Source organism: Herpailurus yagouaroundi, unplaced genomic scaffold (assembly GCF_014898765.1).
Source record: "Herpailurus yagouaroundi ecotype Mexico unplaced genomic scaffold, PumYag 220, whole genome shotgun sequence".
NCBI lineage: Eukaryota > Metazoa > Chordata > Mammalia > Carnivora > Felidae > Herpailurus > Herpailurus yagouaroundi.
Window position 1 is genome coordinate 2,381,867 of NW_024412451.1, and position 19,970 is coordinate 2,401,836.

The following is a 19,970-nucleotide window of genomic DNA, read 5'->3' on the forward strand; positions in this document are numbered from 1 at the left end:
CACAAAAGGCCAAAGTGAGCGAGGGGTGGGCTATCATCCAAGGGCACTGGAGAGCCATTGGAGGATTGTATGTAGGGAAGAGGCTTAGTTTACTGTGCCTCAATTGCCCACTTGGGGCGTGGTAGATTCTGCCCTTGTGTTCTTCACGGGCTGATAGGAAACCAAAATGAAAATGGGGGGTTGGTAGAGACTGAGTGGTCAGTGTGGAAAAATTCAGGGTCTGGGGCAGAACCGCATTCCTGCCTTAAGAGCAAGGCCAGAATAGGGGTCTGCTGCAAAGTGTATATATTGAGTCGTGGGAGTGGGTAGGGTGGGGACCCCACCAACCCTGTCTGGAAATCTCAATCCCTGAGGGCTTCCCGTATGCCCAGCCCTGTGCTGGGGACCTAGCGGTGACCAAGACTGCCCCAGCCCTGCCGTCATCAGGCTCAGTCCAGTGGAGAAGGCAGCTGCATCCTCAGTGATGATCCTGGGTCGGGGGGTGGGGTGGGCAGAGGCTGGGGAGGGCCAAGGGGGTGCCTGTCGTAGCCAGGGAGGGCTTCCTGGAGGAGGAGCAGCTCAGCAGCAACTGGGAGAATGATGAGCAGCTAGCTAGACATGGCGGGTAGGGGGCTGGTGTTCTAGGTGGAGGGAACGGCTTGTACAGTGGCTAAGAGGCAGGAGAGAGCACAGCAACTGGCCTATGGCTGGCAGTGAGCAGAGTCACTGGGAGACACGAGGCTGGAGATGTTGGCAGGGCCCTGAAGGCCGTGGTGAGGGGCTTGGGCTTTCTTCCAAGGGCACTGGGGAGCCACGGCAAGGTTGTGAGCAAGGGAGAGGCAGGGGCAGGTTTATGCTGTGAAGGGAGCGAAGAAGACAGGTCGGGAGATTAGGGAGAAGGTCGAAGTGGGACAGAAGGTGGGGAGACAAGGGCCAGATTTGAGGCTTATGAGGCAAGATGGGCAGAACGGGCACCTGGACCGCAGATTTGGCTCAGACGGGGCCGCTGGAATGTTTGTGGTCTGTGTGGCTCCCCGGCATGGGGGGGGGGGGGGGGGGGGCTAGAGGACGGAGCTGGGGTTAGTGATGGGATCTTCATTTGGGGACAGTGTTGTAAAGGACACCCTGACATCTGACAGGTCCTGCCTTTCTCTTCTAACCTTCCTGTTTCAGCAATTTCCCTGGGAATTCTTGGAGACCTCCTCTGGCCTCAGTTTTCCCCTGGAAAACAGAGTACGTTTCTTGATCTCTAAGGGCCCTTTACCTGTGTGACTTCAGGTTTGAGAAATTCCCTCCTCCAGGTCCCTGAGGACTCGGTCTACCCTTACTCTGCCTCACGGTTCCTTCTGAAAAGCTTTGCCTCTTTTTTGAGGCCGCCGCTCTGCCTTTGCCAGTGGAGACCTCAGCCTATTGGGTCGAGCAGAGGTGATTGACGTGGTCAACACCCAATACACGCTGACCTGCTTCTTGCCGTCTATTCCCCGCCCCTCCCCCTGTGCCCGACCCGCCTTCCTGGGACCAAGCTCTCCAAAAGGTGGGTCCCTGAAGGCTTCGCGGGGCTGCTATGAGCCAAGCCCCAGTCTGGAGGAGGAAGGCGCATGGGCAAATGCATTAAGGTGGGAATTGCAGGGTGTCAGGAGCAAAAGTGTACAGACGAATCATGGGCGAAAAACGGGAGTGATGAGCCTTCAGGGAAAGGTGCGCACCTCAGTTTGAAGAATCGAAAATAATAGGTCTGCATTCTAGGAGTGGGGAGCTATGGCAGGTTCTTGAGCAAAGAAAGGGAAGTTTAAAGGACTGGCAGCAGCTATGGATGGATGAGGGGAGGTCACACAGAAAGAGGCCGGTGAAAAGTATAACGGGGTATATGTGAGGAGATGCATGTTAGGTCTCAAACCCGAGGCCCGTGGGCCAAATTCGAGTCTCAGACATTTTGTTTGGCTTACGCTTCTCCCTGGTCAGCCTGGTGCTCTCCCTGGTGCTCTGAGATCCGAACACGAGTGGTTGATTGGGAGCGGAGGCTGGGGAGGGGGCACGCCTCTCTGGGTCTCAGATTCCTCATAGTTTTGGATTGGACTGTGCACTGGCCTCATTTTAGGGATGGGGTAAGACATGACTAGGGAGGGCAAGCCGCACAGCGGCCAATGGCAAAAGTCCCTCGTCCTCTTGCTCAATTGCCATCGCACGAGAGCTAAGGCCACCATTGCTTTTATTTGTTGCTCTGAGTGTAGAAAAAGCATGAGCTCCAGATGTGCCTGACAGCTCTCCATTAGCCAGAGTTCCTGGTGGTGGGCGGAGCTCTGGGAAAAGGAGACTGTGGGGGAGGTTTTTCACTGGCCACAACTCAGAGGATGAAGCCCGTTGGTTGGAACTCTGGCTGGAAATGGAATTCCGAAAATGGTGGAAAGAGCCCCCGGTTGACCGAACCCTTTGGGGGGGGGGGGAGGGGCGGGGCTCCGATGGGCCGAGTCCTCCCTTTGGCTGGGGCTCCAGCAGTCGGCGGCGGGCGGGCTGGACGCCTATTTCTGGGCGGGGATCATGTCGTCGATGGACTGGCCCTTTTCCAGTTTCTTCTCCATCTCCACCATGAGCTTCACACCATCCACCACCAGCTGCACCTGTTCCACTTCGGACGAGCCCAGCCGATCGGCGTTGGACACGTCGAATACTGAGCCCACAGCAGCTGTGTCCACACCACCTGCAGGAGCAGGAGGCAGGGGCATAAGGAGCGAGCAGAGATGCAGGAGCGGGGCCTGCTGCCCCTGTGCCAACTGAGCTGGCCGCACGTACTGAGGGCCTACTGTGTAACAGGTCACGTGCATGCAGAGCCTCCTAAATGTCTATTCACGGGCTCACGCCTCCGGCTAATTTAGGTACCTCGTGCCTCAACCCTCCAACATGAAAATAGAGCATGATGGCCAAACGTGAGCTCTGGAGCGAGAATGCCCCGGGGTTGAGTCCTGGCCATCCTCTCCTTTATAGATGGTAAACCGAGGTTCCTAGGGGGCACGGGGTATACACATGCGTAATATATACCCATGATATCATATCGATTCCTACGGGATAAGGCGTGCGGATGCCCATGTACAAGAGGAGGAAACTGAGGCTCACAGAGGGGCAGCCCTCGTCCACCCCACAACTCGCGTGGGTGCTCCGCCTCCACAAAGGGTCCGCCCCCGACGCCGCGGCGCGCGGATGGAAGCAGAGCCGCACCTGTGCCCCGCTTCTGCAGGCGCAGACGGGTGAGGATCTCCTCGAACTTGGGGTGCTTGCTCAGGTGCGCCAGCTTGACATGCACGCCTCCACGCAGCCCGGTGCCCAGGTTGGATGGGCAGGTGAGCACGTAGCCCAAGTGCTCGTTCCACATGAAGGGGTGGCCGGCCTTCTTGAAGATCTCCTCAATCTGAGGTAAGGGGAGAGGATCTGGGGTCAGCGCCAGGGGGCGCCCCCCAAATACACCCGCAACTCGAACGGGGCTGGGAGGGACACAGCGTGAGCACGTGGGTAGGGGGTGGGATTCCGAGAGGGTGGGACCGGAAAACCGTGAGGGGTGAGCTTCTGAAGGGAGGGGCCCGAAGACCCTGGTGGAGCTAGGGCTTGAGAACGCTTTAGAGCCGAGTTCTTAGGGGCGGGGCTTGGGCAGGATAAGGGTGGGTGGAGCCAGGTGCTTGTGGGCGGGGCTTAGGCATAGGGTGGAGCCGGCCTCTTGGGGGCGGGGCTTAAGCCTACGGGGGACCCGGTCTCTTGGGGGCGGCTTGGGCGCTGGGTGGAGTCGGGTTATTAGGGGCGGGGCTTGGGCGCTGGTGGAGCCGTCTCCTTGGGGCGGGGCTTAGGCGTAGGGTGGACCCGGTCTCTTAGGGGCGGGGCTTGGGCGCTGGCGGAGCCGTCTCCTAGGGGCAGGGCTTAGGCATAGGGTGGAGTCTGTCTCTTGGGGGCGGGGCTTGGGCGAGGGCGGAGCCGTCTCCTAGGGGCAGGGCTTAGGCATAGGGTGGAGTCGGTCTCTTAGGGGCGGGGCTTGGGCACTGGGTGGAGCCGGTCTCTTATGGGCGGGGGTTAGGCATCGGTTGGACCCGGTCTCTTGGGGGGCGGCTAGGGCGCTGGGTGGGGTCGGGTTATTAGGGGCGGGGCTCGGGCGCTGGGTGGAGCCGGGTTCCCCGGGGGGGCGGGGTCTTGGAAAGCGGGTGGGGCGTTCAGCGGGGGTCAGAAGTCTGCGGTGAGAGGCAGGCTACCCACCTTCTGCAGCCCCACGCAGAAGCGGCGGAAAACCTCCTTCATGTTGCCCCCCTTCTCCATGGAGATGACTCGGAGGTGGTCTTCCTCGTTCACCCACACCAGGAAGCTCTTGTTGTCATTGTGCCTAGGGTGGGGCGCAGGAGGAGGCCAAGGGATCAGTCCCGCGTGGCCACCCCATTCCCGCCCCCTGGCAAAAGTACCCACCGCAAGGGGGCAGCGGGCCTGAGGAGTTTGAGGTGGTGGCACCGGCTCCTGAAAATCGCGGAAGCTTACACCTGTAGACCCTAACGTCCTAGAATCTGAGAAATCGCCAGTCCTAGGATCAAAGACTTTGAGGGTCTTAAGTCTTTGAACGGCGTTAAATTACAGACTCTTAGAATTTCAGAATCTTTGAAAAACAAAAGCTGGGAATCAGAATTGACAAATCTTGGAAATCCTACTTCTGGTCCCAGGACCAATCTTCCCATCACCCTGTGACATCTCAGATAAAACATTAAGATCTGGAAATGTCTGCAACCGTGGAATCACAGAATCTGAAATTAGTGGAATCTTAGAACCTAAAAATATTTAAAATGTGTATGTCTTAGAACGCACACATTCTCCTGATCATCTGAAACCTAGGCTTTTGAAACCTTTGAAAATCTTTGCCTAATCAGAATCAGGGATTCAAGGATTCATACAAACCTAACTAGCAACAGTCGAAGATAAAACTAATAGCCAAGATGTTGGTCACTTACTATATACCAGACACTGGTGTAGAGAGAGAGAGAGAGAAGGAGAGGAAGAGCAGGGGAGAGGAGCAGAGGGAGAGAGAGAATCTTAAGCAGGCTCCACGCTCAGTGTGGAGCCCAGTGTGGGGCTCGGTCGGCACAGAAATGTTAAATAATGTGCCTGAGGTCACATCTAGTAAATGGCAGTGCTGGGATTGGAACCCAGGGAGTCTGGTGCAAGTCTAAGTCCCTAATTGCCACTTCCCTGGTCCAAGTTTCCTAAAATGTGACTCACAGACCACAAAGTAGGCAGGGGTGGAAGGCGAGGTCATTGTCTGGGGCGCCTGGAAACATAATTGTTTTTATGGTGTTGGCTTTGGTGGAGGAATGGGGAGGGGAGTGGGGGACTGGAGGAGGCTGGGGGGAGGGGACCTCACCAGATGCCGCGGGCGTCGGGCCAGTCTCGGGCCATGCCTGAGGCCAGCAGCAGTGGGGACACGGGCTTGTCGAACAGGAAGTGATCGTCAATAAGCTGCTGCTGCTCCTGCTCGGTCATGCTCTTCAGAGGGTAGTACTTCCCCTTGAACTCGCCTGTCAGGCTGTTGAGGGCTGAGGGGCCACATGAGGGAATGGTCAGCAGCCTGCACCCCCACAACCTGGACGGGGAGGCCCCCGGAGTCCCCACACTGCTGCTCCCAACGAGCCTGGGGTGGGGCCCATGGATGTCCTAACGGCGCCTGAACACTAGGACGAAACCCAAATTCGCGACCTGTCCCCGAAGCATGCTCCCCCCCCTGCCTGCCCAGGCTCCGGGAACAGCCATGCCATATGCTCCGCCCAGAAACAGGGAATCTCCCTTTCCTTGACCCTGGCATCCCATCCGCCTGGGAGCAACGGTGTGCTGGGGCCCCTTCAACCGGCCAGCCAGACAGATGATCAAAATCTTAGGAATGTGGGGAACCATCAGTAAAAATTATTAAAATATGCCATACATCATATTTGTGTACATTCATATGTAGAATGAATGTATATTATGCACATATGCATAATATATATTTCTATAATATGTATGTATTTATATACATTTTATACATTTCTATGTAATGTTCTATATCACATACTATATACTTACTATATTATATTGTTAAAAATAACTTATATAGGGGCACCTGGGTGGCTCAGTCAGTTAAGTGGCCAATTCTCGGTTTCAGCCCAGGTCATGACCTCACGGATCGTGGGTTTGAGCCCTGCATCAGGCTTCGTGCTGAAGGGCCTGATTGGGATTCTCTCTCTCCCTCTCTCTCTGCCCCTCCGCCACTCACGCTGTCTCTCTCTCTCTCTCTCTCTCTCTCTCTCTCTCTCTCTCTCAAAATAAATAAATAAGCTTTAAAAAATAATAATCATTTATATAAACTTACAATTAAATATATTATATTTAATTTTTTTAATGTTTGTTTACTTTTGAGAGAGAGAGACAGAGCCCAAGTGGAGGAGGGGCACATAGAATCCGAAGCAGGCTCCAGGCTCTGAGTTGTCAGCATAGAGCCCGACGTGGGGCTCGAACTCCTGGACTGTGGGATCATGACCTGAGCCCACGTCGGATGCTCAACCAATTGAGCCCCCAGGCGCCCCTTAAATATATTTAAAACATAGGTAATAAATACTCAAAAGTATTGCTTCCTAAATATTTTACTCTTTTTTTTAAATTTTAGAGAGAGGGGGCACGAGCAGGGGCGGGGTCAAAGAGAGAGAGAGAGAGAGAGAGAGAGAGAGAGAGAGAGAGAGAAAATCTCAAGCAGACTCCATGCTCAGTGTGGAGCCTGACACAGGGCTCGATCCCACGACCTGGGAACCATGACCTGAGCTGAAACCAAGAGTCTGACGCTCAACCGACTGAGCCACTCAGGCGCCGCCTACATTCTTGAAGTTATTTTCATTTTTATTATCTACATCCTTGAAGTTATTTTCATCTGTATCTGTAAGGTGGGAATATTAGGTAAGGATATGTTACCGCCCATCTTTTCCCGTCTATCTATGACACCATGTTCATAGCTCAAAATTGGCCGTGGTAGGAGAATTTATACCATAGAAATTGGCAGTCGCTATAGATTGGGGCTTTTTCTTTTTTCTTTTTTTTGAGAGCTAGTTTTTTAACACTTACCAGAACAATATGCCTGCCCACCTTGATGATTCTACCTCCCAAACATCCCTGCTGTCTCTCCCCATCCCGTTGCCTATCTCCCACCCTCACCTGAACGACTGTGCCTTCCCCTCACGGTCTCTCTGCTCCTACCTTTGCCCACAGTCTGTTCCCCACCCAACAGTCAGAGGACTCCATGGCTTCCATTTCCCTCAGAGTCAAAGCCAAAGCCCTCCCGAGGGCACACAAAGCTCTGTGCAACCTGGCCACTCATACTCCTCAGACCCCATTTCCTCCCCCCCTCCACTCAGCTCTAGCCACACTGGTCTCCTGGCTGTTCCTCCCACACACTTGCCCACCTCAGGGCCTTTGCACTTGCTGCTCTGCTGGCCTGGAATTCTTCAGCCTCCTTCCTTGTCAATCAGGTCTCCTCCTTCCTAAGGGAGCTCCCCTGAGTCATTCTGTGACCCACCCTCGTTTCTTGGCTACATGGTATTTGGGAATTATTCTTTTGTTGGTTTCTGTGTTCCCTCTTATCTCCTCACCAGGCTGACAGATCTGTGAGAGCAGCGACCTCATCCATCCTATTCATCATGAAAGCCCCCAGCTCCCTACTCAGGACCATAACAGCTATAAATGTTTGCTGGTTGGATAGATGGATGGATGATGGATGGATGATGGATGATGGATGATGGATGGATGATGGATGGATGATGGATGATGGGTGGATGATGGATGGATGATGGATGGATGATGGATGATGGATGGATGATGGATGGATGGATGGATGGATGGATGATGGATGGATGGATGGATGGATGATGGATGATGGATGGATGGATGGATGATGGATGGGTAGATGGGTGGATGGATGGATGGAAGTCAGGTCCCTGGTATCTACAGGCAGAGATCTGCTCAGGGTGCCCTGACAGCACCCCCAGACTTCCACCAGGGGTAGTGCTGCCAGCCATCACTCACCAAGCAGCTATGATTTACCAAGCTCTTTCCATGGAGAAGCAGGGCCAGAGCTGGGTGGCCCCAATGGTGGGCAGGGTGGGGGTTCTCACCTTCAACGGAGAGCTTCTCCACCGCCCGGCGCTCGCCCCGGGAGCAGTGGGGGGGCAGCGTGTAGCCCTTGATGCTGCGGCCCGTGCGGACGCGGCTGCTGAGCACGTAGTGGGGATCCAGATCGTCTCCGCCCTGGAGGGCAGGAGTGGGGGGTCAGGGTTGGGCATGCCGCCCAGGCTGCCCCTTCCGCAGCAAGCCTGTGACCCCCCGGATGCTCCCAGTTCTTACTCTCTGCTACTTTTTTCAGCTCCTCCTTGCCCCGCTCGCTGGGTTCTCCCTTCTCTGTCCGTCCCTCCGTCTGTCTCTCTCCCCGCCCCTCATGTGTCCCTGTTTTTCTCTCCAAGCATCTCTTTCCCCACTTCCTGTGTCTCTTCATCTCCCTCCCTGGCTCCCCTCCCATCTGACCCCAGCCTCCTGGTCTGTCTTCTGTGCCTCTCTGCCCCTCTGTCCCTCTGTCTGCCTCCCTCCCTCCCCCATCCCTCCCCTCTGGTGGCGGGTGGGAGGGGGTGGCTGACCTTGAGGTTCTCATGGTTGAGATCGGTCTTGTGCTTGTCGGTGGGTTTGTAGCCCCCGTGCCGGTCCTGGATGATGGGGTCGAAGAGATCCTTGAAAACCTGGTAGGACTCCTCGTCGCCAGCCACACAGCCCACGGTCATGATGAAGGGGTGACCTGGGGGTTCAGGGTGAGGTCAGAGCTGCCTGTCCCCAGCAAGGAAGGCCCGGGCTCCTGGGTCCAGCATAGACTGTGTGTGTGTGTGTGTGTGTGTGTGTGTGTGTGTGTGTGTGTGCCTGTGAGTGTGTGTGTTTCAGAACTGCAGAGGCTGAGGGTTATGTGGATGGGGAGGGAAGGTTAGGAGAGGTCTAGGCAGCATCTGGGGTGAGGGCAAGGTGCTGGGGGCAGGGCAACGGAGAAAGGAGAGTCTTGGGGGGCCAGTTACAAGGTACTAAAAATATGACCACTTCAGAGTCCCCAAATCACATACTCTTCCTTTACCTAAACATTTTCAAAAGCTTATTAGACGATTGGCTCCCACAGATGATAAGAGACTTGAACAGCCCTCGTGTTCCCAGAGGGGAAAACAGGGGTCTGGAAAGAGGGGCCCTCCCTCCTCAATGGCACAGTGAGTTGGAGGCTAGGACGTGCTTTTTTGCCTCTGGTGCTGCTGACCCTCGCAGGGTGTCCTTGGAGAAAGAACCACAGCACCAATGACATCCCCCCTCAGACCCCGAGTGCTGGCCCCGTACCAGGGGCTGCTCTAAGCACTTGTGTGCGCCGACTCCTATGTTTTCGCAACACGAGTGCCCATTTTTCGGATGAGGACACTGAGGCCCAGGGAGGTGGGATCGAGGCCTGGCAGGCAGCTCCAGAGCCCCCCTCCCCTACCCCCGTCATTCTGATCCCTGTCCCCACTCCACCAAGGAGGCTTACCTGGGTTGTCCACACCTGTCTGGATGACGTCGTCCAGAGTGAACCCGGATGGAGTCTCCTTGTCCCGCAGCTTCTTGTAAATCTCAAGGGTCAGCGCCTTGGCCATGTGGTTGTTGTGCTTGCTGAGGTCAGGGTACTCCTCCTCAGGCTTGTAGTTCAGCTTGAACTTGTTGTGGGTGTTACCGAACGGCATGGTGGCGGCGTGGGGGGCCTGGTGGGCAGGGAAGGTGGGGAAGGTTAGCTCGCGTCCAGCAGAGAACAGCAAGGGAACAGAGCAAGGTCTGGGGGTTGACGGCTGTGTGACTGGGGACAAGAAGGGCGCCCTCTCTGAGCCCCTGCACCTTCACAGGATGCATCCGAACTCTATGGCTAAGATCCCAGCTCGGTCACACCCTGACAGGTGGCCCCAGACTAATAATCTTGCTAGAGACAGTTTCTCCAGCTGGAAAATGAAGTGGGGAGCCTTTGGGATGGAGTAGTAATGCTGGCATGGATAAAACCGTAGTTTCCAGAATCAGACAGCCCGGGTTTAAATTCCAGGTCTGCCACTTACAAGACGCTGTGTGACCTTGGGCACCTTGCTTAACTTCTCTGTGCTTTCAGATTACTCATGTGTAGAATGGGGGGTCATAATAGCACTCATCCCATGGGGCTATTGGGAGCAGGAAAGGAGCCAAACTACGTAAAGCACTTGGAATAGTCCTGGCTCACAATAAGCATTATTTTGCTTGGCCATTATTATAATTATTGCTGTCATTTTTAAAAAAATTTTTTATGTTTATTTTTGAGAGGGAGAGACAGAGCACAAGCGGGGAAGGGGCAGAGAGAGAGAGAGAGAGAGAGAGATACAGAATCCGAAGCAGGCTCCAGGCTCTGAGCTGTCAGCACAGAGCCCGACGCGGGGCTCGAACTCACAGACCGTGAGATCATGCCCTGAGCCGAAGCCGGCCGCTTAACCGACTGAGCCCCCCGGGCGCCCCTGTTGTTATTATTTTAAAGGTCTGCGTGAGGAGTTTCAGAGAAGGTGGAGGGTGTTGTGGAGAACGAGCGTGCGAGCAGAGAAGGGACATCCTGTCTACGGAGGTTCCTGGGTTCAAGGGATGAGGGGCAGGGTGGAAGGGAAGGCTGGGTGGCCATCTCCACCCCTGTCTGCTGGCAACCCTGCCCTCAGGGCTCAGATGAGAAGAGCTCAGCTGCGGGAGTCATCAGAGCTGGGTTCAAATGCCACCTGTGCCACTTCCCTGCTGTGTGACCCCCAAGCCGGTTGCTCAGCCTCTCTGAGCCTCTGTCTCCTGTGGACTAAGCCCTGCCTAGGGGGTGGCCAAGAGGACTCTTCAGACTCCATCATGAGGCCAGCTGATCACATGCCCTCCCGTGGAGCTGCGGCCTGCTACCTGGAGGGCGGGCTGCTGTTGTTACTGTCACGTTTATCCGTAAGAGCCAGGAAGGAGGAGGGACTCTTCAGTGGCCGTGGCGGGACTGGGAGCTCGCTCCCGGCTCCAGGAGTGGGAGGCAGGTAGGACGGTGGGAAGGGAATCAGGACCAGGGGGGAGCCGAAGGCTGCGGCATCAGGCCAGGGGTGGGTGGAATTCACAGACGGAGCTGCCGTCCAGGGTTGGGGATTATTTATAGAGTCTGGCAGACTCCTCCTCCTCCTCCGCCCCCCAGCTGCTGTCACCCCACCCCCACCCCACACATTCCAGGGGCTCGGCTTGCGCCAAGTCAGCAGGCCGGAGACAGGTGGGCCAAGGAGGCCGGGAGGACACGCGTCCAGGCCTCGGGCCTCAAGGGCTTCCAGCCCAGAAACCCCCCTTCATGCTCTCCCACCCCCACCCTGCAAGAGACATGTCAGCAGAGGGCACGGAGGCAAGGCGGGGGAGGCCCAGAGACACAGACAGAAATAGCCCCAGCACCACACACACCGGGAACAGAATCACACACACACACACACACACGCGCGCGCACACACACGCGCGCGCGCGCGCGCGCGCACACACACACACACACACACCCCTCCAAGCTCAGGGACACACCCGGGGTTCAGGCACCCGTGCGGGAGCCACAGAAAGTCCAGAACACAAGGTCACACTGTTGTGGGACACCACAGGGACCCACAGAATCACAAATGCCAAGACCCCGTGGAGCCTGCTCTTGCAGACCCTGTCGATGGACATACAGACACTCCCCGAGGCTCGTGCCATCACCACCACCCCCCCCCCACCCCGCCGTTCTGGTGACAAACCATCACAATCACAGGCCCCGGCCTGCAGTCCTGCAGCCCCTCAGCCCCTTGCAGGGGTGACAGCTGGCAGCCGGCAGGACTCCCTTTGTCTCCAAGATCCCTCCCCATGGCCCTGCAACACGGACCCTGCGGGCGGTGGGGGGGGTCACAGGTGGAGGTGACTTCCAGATGCAGGGCCAATCTCCCCACACACCAACCCTCCTGTGTGTAGGACCAGATCGGCTGCTGGCACCGGGGGGGGGGGGTCCCCATTCTGGACCCCACCCTGATTCCCACCCCCAGCGGTACCTGGCTGGGCTGCGCTGAAAGGGGCTGTCTGTATCCTGGAGGCGACACTGACCCAAAGGAAGGGGCTGTAGCCCTGGCCTTATATAGGGGGGCTGGGCTGTGCAGCTGGGAGGGGCTGCCCCCCGGGGAAGGGAGCTGGAGGGTGGCTGAGCTTCTCACCTCGCTGCCCGGGCACCGTGCCCACCCTGAACCCAGGCATGCCTTGTGCCCAGCCCCATGGCCTTGTATGGGCTGCCCCAGAGGCTGAGCGTCACATCAAGCTGATTCCCTGACCAAGTGCTGAGTCGGGCTGGCAGGGACAGCTGGCCCTCCGCCCAGGACACGGGACCGTGGCAGGGGACGTCCCAGGCACGTAGAAGCCACCCTCCCCTGGCCCTGCACTGGGCCGCCAGCCCTTCCTATGCCCAGACCTCTCCTCCAGCCCCCAGTGGCCTTGACCTGGGTAAACAGCGGGTCCTGAGCCCTGCACCTGGGGAAGCCTTGCAATAGCCCCCCGGGAGGCCCGGTTTCTGGTTTTGTGGAGACTTGCCCGTTGTCACCCAGCTATGGGGAGCACTTGGCCAAAGCCCAGGCCTGAACGCAGGGCAGTGTAAGCCCAGAAGCCTGTGCTTGGGTGCACAGTGAGTAGGAGGGAAACTGAGGCTCTCCTGAGTCGAGAGGATTGGAACTCGAGGCCAGGTTGGGGGAAGGGGTTGCCCCCCCCCCCAGCCGCGGGGCTGACACTGGGAGATTTCCGCTGGGCTGGTGGGGAGGGGACAGGGAGGGACTCATCCTGGAAGGGAGCTTATTTTTAGAGGGCGCTTCGCTGTCGCCTCTGCAAAGACCTAGACCCCAGGCGCTGGGGCTGGGGGGACACAGGGACAGGTGTTGGGGGGGTGGGGCCACGTGTCTGAGTTAATTATAACCCGGCGTGTCAGGTGTCCGGGGTGTCACCTCCTTACAAGGGCAGCCGCTGACCGGGGAGGCCGTCCCCGCCGCAGGGGAAGGGGGCTGGGCAGCCACTTGGGTCAGAGCAGAGCACCCACCCGCTCCTTTCCGCCAGATCTGGGCGGAGCAGGGACACTCCACCGTGACAGGGACCTGAAGGGCTGAGGAGCACATTCTGCGGACGCAGGGGTGGCTGGAGGAAGCTGCTTCCTCTGCCTGGAGGGCGCCAAGATTGCTGGGCAGGCGAGGCGAGTCCAGGGGCCAGGAGGAGTCCAGGGATCACCCAGGATTACAACCAAGAAGAGACCGTCCTTCTTCCCTCTGGGGTTCCTCCCTCCTCCCAGGTGTCCCCCATTTCTTCCCAGGCAGGTGGGGACTGACCTAGGGCAAGGGGGGCCTCTCTGCCTTTCCCCAGATTCCTGGTGGGGAGGGGGTGCTTAGAAAACTTTTCCTTGGGGCCCAGCCCCTGGTCTCTCCACCCACTGTCCCTTCCCACCAAGGTCAGAGTGGCAAAGCTCTCCTGCATGGCTAGGGAAACTGAGGCCCAGAGAACCAAAAGGAACTACACGGCAATAGTGAGGCATTCATCATGCCAACACTATTTTTAAAGTCTATTTATTTATTTTGAGAGAGGGCGGGAGAGAGACAGAGAGCACGCAAGAGCAGGGGAGGCAGAGAGAGGAAGAGAGAGAATCCGAAGCAGGCTCTGCCCCGGCAGCACAGAGCCGGGCCCTGGGGCTCGAACCCACAAACCGTGAGAACGTGACCTGAGCCGAAACCAAGAGTCGGACGCTTAATCCACTGAGCCACGCAGGCGCCCCTCAACACTTCTTTATTAAGCACTTACTGGGGAGACAGCAGAAAACGACCAAAACCACTGCCCTCGTGGAGGTGACATTTTAGTGAGCGTGAAAAGTAAACATATGCTGTAATGTCAGGGGCCACAGGGCTCTGACAGAAAATCAAAGAGGGTAAGAGGTGAGAGCAATGGCACAGCAGAGGAGGTCAGGTCAGGCATGTCAGGGGAAGTGACATCTGAGCAGCGACCTGAGGGGGAGAAGGGAGCCAGCCATGTGAGGATCTGGAAGCGAAACAGCAGGTGCAAAGGCCCTGAGGTGGGAGTGGCTTGGAGTATCTGAGAGACAAGGAAGAGGCTGGGGGGCTGCAGCAGAGGGGAGAGTGGGAGGAAGAAGATGAGGGGATAGGAGCAGACCCATGGGACCCTAGGGACCATGGAGGAGTTTCCAGCACGCTGTGAGTGGATGGGAGCCCCTGAGGGCTGTGAACAAGGGAGAGACAGGATCTGGACACATCACACACACATGCACGCGCGCGCGCACACACACACACACACACACACACACACACAGGATTCAGCCCAGCCCAGCCCAGCCCCCTGGAGCCCTAATAACCACTTATGGGGACATTTGACATTCCTTTTGGCCATACAGCATAAGAAGCACTTTCTGTGTTTGGGGAGGTTGCCGCCCTATGACAGCCTCCTTTAGAGAAGCCAAAAATGGCAGAAACTCGGTTTCCCAGAATCCTTTGCAGCACTATTCCAGTCGTGTGACCTGGGCTGGGTGGCTCAAACACAGGGACCTTGGGTCATGAGCTCTACTCCTTTACCTTCTTTGAGTCTCATAGAAACGGTCGGCCCTGGGGAACCAAGACCCCCCCACCCCCCGGTATATTCATCCCAGGCTCCAACCTCCCAAAACCCGTCAGTCTCCCAGGCCTCCTCCTACCCTAGCTCAAGACCTCCTTCATGTTCTTCCTTTCTGGCCTCACCTCCTCCCTGATCTCCTGCCCCAAGCTGCCCCCTCCCACCTACTCTCTACCTGCAGCTTGCTCTTGCATAGAACTTGCCTTGGCTCCCCAGTGCCCTCAGGCTACATGAGTATTTGTTGACTCCGGAAATAACAGTAGCCTTATCGGTCCGTTGGAAACCACTCTACCCAGCTTATGCAGAAAAGGGCCTGACTACCAAATATTAGGGGCTTACAAAAATCATTGAAAGGGTTGAAGGAACATCTCTTGCCCCCCCCCCCCCGAACCACGCTCCCTTCAGAACGCCGGACACGCTAGAAAGAGGTTAGCATGGATGTTGAGTGGCCACTCCACAGTCCCCACCCTAACCGTTAAGTCTTAGGGAGCACTCCTGTATGTCAAGTGTAACGCTGAGTGCATTATATATATTAACTCACTTAACACTCCCAACAGTAAAGCTCAGAAAGGTGAAATGACTTGCCCAGGGTCGCGCAGCCTGAGAAGGGGCGGAGCGGGGAATCAAACAGGCACAAAGCTGCCGAGAGACCCTTCGGGCCCTGGTAATTTGGACCTCCTTCCCATGCCCCCTTCATCACCCCGGCTGTCTGGCTTCAGGGCCCAAGCATTGTATGTGTTTTAACTAATTTAATTCCCTGACCGTCCTAAGAGGTGTGTATTGCAAATTTTACAAATCAGAAAAGTGAAGCCCAGAGAGGTCGAGTTACTTGCCCAAAGTAACACAGCTGGGAAATAACAGAACCAAACTGGCCCAGGTAGTTAGTCCCTGAGTTTGTATTTCTTATCCCTCCCCAATCCCACCTCTTCATGCCGAGGCTGCATTTTACAGAAGATGGACACTGAGGCTGCAAAAAGGGCCAGGAGGGGGTGCCTGGGTGGCTCAGTCCGTTGAGCCTCTGACTCTTGATTTCAGCTCAGGTCATGATTCCAGGGTCATGGGATCGAGTCCCACATTGGGCTCCATGCTGAGTGTGAAGCTTGCTTGAGATTCTCTCTCTTTTCCCTCTGTCCCTCTCCCCAACTCGTTCCCTCTGTCTCTAAAATAATTTTAAAGGGTGGGGGGGCAAGGATTGACCCAAGGCAACAGCCAGCATACTAGAATTTCAGGATTCTAAAATTTTAGAATTTTCATTTCACCCCTAAGCCCTGGCATTACAGAACATCCCTGCTCCCAAGCCCTCCCTTTTATCTACCACCTCCTCTGTCCCCACCCCTCCCCTAGGGATGAGGCTGCCACCTCCAGGAGAGGCTCCAAGAAGCAGCACTTCACCCCCATGAGCCATCACCCCAGAATGCTCTCCTCACCCAACTCCAAAATGCCTCTCCCAATCCTGGCAGTCCATGAACCCAACGGTACAGGAAAGACAAGACATAAATCCAAGCCAGTCCCAGAACTGAAGAACCAGAGAGTTAAGGACATGTCTGCTCCTTCTTGTTCCCCAAGAATCCCTGCGATCCACTGGATGTCAGGCCCCCCGGTGGTGGAGGTGGTGGCAGAAAGACAGGCAAACAAGATAGTCTTTCATGACTCCCCACCAGCCCTACTCCAGTCCCTCCAAATCCATCTTTATCAACAAGGCTATACATTTTCCTCTAGGGGTTGCTTTAGCTGCATCTTAGTTTCTTGCTGTTGTTTTTTGGTTGTTTTTACATTCTATTTCGAATGTGTTCTTTACTTTGAAAATGTTATATGTGGAGTGTATGGACAGTCACATTTATTAATATTTTAGTCTCTTAAATTTACCTCTGTGTTAAGGTATAATTTATATACCGCAAAGCGCCCTAATCTTAAGATCGATGAACTTTTATGTATATGTATATCTGAGTCACCAGCACCAAGATAAAGCCCTCCAAAAAGCTCTCCCATTCCCCCTCCCCATCAGAGTCCCCTCTTTTCTCCAACGGAACCACTATCCTGGCTTTTAAAACCCTAGTTTAGCTTTGCCTGTTAATTGAACTTCATGTAATATAAGCATATATTCTTTTATTGAGTTTCTTTTGCTCAACATTCTGTCTGTTGAGTTTCATTCATATTGTCACATGCAGCAATAGATTGTCCTTTTTTAAATGTATGTTGAGACAAACAGAGAGAGAGAGCACAAGCAGAGGAGAGGCAGAGAGAGAGGGGGACGGAGGATCCAAAGTGGGCTCTGTGATGACAGCAGAGAGCCCGATGAGGGGCTTGAAGTCAAGACCAGTGAGATCATGACTGAGCCAAAGTCAAAGCTTAACCGGCTGAGCCACCCAGGTGCCCTTGGCAATAGATTGTCCTTTAGCAAGTTTTGTTATAGAATAGTTTGATTATTGGTCATTTCTAAATATTTTCTCATTTCTGTTATGATTTCTTCTTTGTCTTATGAATGGCTTTTTTTTTTAATGGCTTTTTAAAAAAATCTTTTTATTGGGGCACCTGGCTGGCTCAGCGAGAAGAGCACGCTGCTCTTGATCTTGGGATCGTAAGTTCAAGCCCCAATTGGGTGTAGAGATTTCCATATATAAATGGATAATATAGATAGATAGATAGATAGATAGATAGATAGATAGATAGATAAAAGATGAGACATCACTTAATGAAATAATGTGCTAATATGCAGCTGATGGGGCCTGGGTGGCTCAGTCAGTTAAGCATCGGACTTCAATTCAGGTCATGATCTCGTCATTCGCGAGTTCGAGCCCCACATCGGGCTCTTTGCTGTCGGTGCAGAGCCCGCTTTGGGTCCTCTGTCCCCCCTCTCTCTCTGCCCCACTCGTTCACACACACACACACACACACACACACACACACACACTCTCTCTCTCTCTCTCAAAATTAAACATTTTTTTAAGTTAAAAGAAAGAAAAACTTAGCAGCTGTTAAAAAGAATAAAGGTAATCTAGGGGCACCTGGGTGGCTCCGTCGGTTGAGCATCCAACTTCAGCTCAGGCCGTGATCTCACGGTCTGTGAGTTCGAGCCCTGCGTCGGGCTCTGTGCTGACAGCTCCGAGCCTGGAGCCCGCTTCTGATTCTGTGTCTCCCTCTCTCTCTGCCCCTCCCCTGCTCGTGTTCTGTCTCTCTCTCTCAAAAATAAACATTAAAACCAAAAAAAAGAGGGGCGCCTGGGTGGCGCAGTCGGTTAAGCGTCCGACTTCAGCCAGGTCACGATCTCGCGGTCCGTGAGTTCGAGCCCCGCGTCGGGCTCTGGGCTGATGGCTCAGAGCCTGGAGCCTGTTTCCGATTCTGTGTCTCCCTCTCTCTCTGACCCTCCCCCGTTCATGCTCTGTCTCTCTCTGTCCCAAAAATAAATAAACGTTGAAAAAAAAATTAAAAAAAAAAAAGAATAAAGCTGATCTATAGGTACCGCTTTGGAACAATTGCCAAACGTCTTCATCCATTCAGGATGCTGTATTACAGACTGGATGGCTACTAAACAACAGAAATTTATTGCTCATGGTCCTGGAAGCTGGAAGTCTGAGATCAGGGTGCCAGCTGGTCAGGTGAAGGTCCTCTTCTAGAACACAGACTGCTTGTATCCTCACGTGGGAGGAAGGATGAATCCTAATATCATCACCTTTGAGGGTTAGGATTTCAACATGTGAATCTGGAGGGAATACAGACATTCAGACCATAGTACCAAGATATATCGCAGGGGGGGGGTGTGGAATATGTATCTATTGCCACAAAAATGCCATGAAACACACCACACCAAAACGCAGTCACTTTATTTTTTTTATGTCTATTTTTTTTTAATTTTTTTTCAACGTTTATTTATTTTTGGGACAGAGAGAGACAGAGCATGAACGGGGGAGGGGCAGAGAGAGAGGGAGACACAGAATCGGAAACAGGCTCCAGGCTCCGAGCCATCATCCCAGAGCCCGACGCGGGGCTCGAACTCACGGACCGCGAGATCGTGACCTGGCTGAAGTCGGACGCTTAACCGACTGCGCCACCCAGGCGCCCCTTATGTCTATTTTTGAGAGACAAAGAGCATGCGTGGGGGAGCGGCAGAGAGAGCCCGGGACAGAGCATCCCAGGCGAACCCAGTGGTGACAACAGAGAGCCCGATGCGGGGCTCGAACTCATGAACCGTGAGATCATGACCTGAGCCAAAGTCGGACACTCAACCGACTGAGCCACCCAGGTGCCCCAAAATGCATTCACTTTTTTTTTTAAATTTTTTAATATTTATTTATTTTTGGGAGAAAGAGAGAGAGAGAGAGAGAGAGAGAGAGAGAGAGAGAGAACAAGCGGGGAAGGGCAGAGAGAGAGGGAGACCCAGAATCCGAAGCAGGCTCCAGGCTCTGAGCTGTCAGCACAGAGCCCGGCGCGGGGCTCGAACCCACAAACTGCGAGATCATGACCCGAGCCGAAGTCAGATGCTTAACTCACTGAGCCTCCCAGGTGCCTCCCGAAATGCAGTCACTTTAAAACAGATGTGCGTTTGGCTGAGAGGTGGCTGATCTGGGCTGGGCTCAGCTGGGAAGGTCTGCCCAATACTGTTAAAAGCAAGAAGGGCAGGGCCCCCAATAGAGCCATTTATGCTAAGCCCCATGTCACCAAACTGGGACTTAAGACGGTTTCCGCTCTCCTGGAAATGGAATGTTAACCCGGTCAGTGAGGAGTCACCTGATCAACACTAGGAAGGTCATTCTCCTGATAGATCTCTGCCATCCCCTAAAGGAAAAAGTAACCTCGCAGTAATCAACCCACTTTTTTGCATCGTTTAAATTCCTTGTTCCTGCTCCCTTCTGCCTAAAAGGTCTTTGATTTTGAACGGCTCCTGGGAACCCCTTTCCATCTGCTGGGTTGGGACGGGTTTGGGTTCAAATTGATTTTTGCTCCAAAAAACTTCTAAACTTTGTAACATTCCTCAGGTTACATGTTAGCATTGTGGGGTGTGGGCCAAAGGGGGGGCAGCCACACGAGGGAAGCCTTTCTCACACCTCTGTCGGTTGCAAACGGAAACACTCTCAGCCTCTTAAGGTCTAAGCCCAGACCTTAGGGGGACAGAGGATCCGAAGCAGGCTTTGCCCTGACAGCAGGCAGCCCAATGCGGGGCTCAAACTCACGAGCCATGAGATCATAACCTGAAGTTGGATGCTCAACCGACTGAGCCCCCCAGCAATGCCCCAACATTGGTGAACTTTTTAAATTAAAGAGAAACTGGTGAGTTTAAAAAAAAAAAAAAA

At 54.7% G+C, this 19,970-nt stretch overlaps 1 protein-coding gene across 1 annotated transcript; it reads right to left on the reverse strand.

The window, feature by feature from the left end:
* Positions 1-2,231: 2,231 nt before the first annotated feature.
* Positions 2,232-12,181, reverse strand: CKM (creatine kinase, M-type). The gene is made up of 8 exons (XM_040457395.1): positions 12,090-12,181; positions 9,560-9,770; positions 8,646-8,800; positions 8,130-8,262; positions 5,360-5,531; positions 4,213-4,336; positions 3,193-3,382; positions 2,232-2,677 (listed from the first exon to the last, which is right to left on the reverse strand). The coding sequence occupies exons 2-8, from the start codon at positions 9,750-9,752 to the stop codon at positions 2,499-2,501; spliced, it is 1,146 nt and encodes a 381-aa protein (XP_040313329.1). The 5' UTR covers positions 9,753-9,770; positions 12,090-12,181; the 3' UTR covers positions 2,232-2,498.
* Between the last annotated feature and the right edge of the window lie 7,789 nt (positions 12,182-19,970).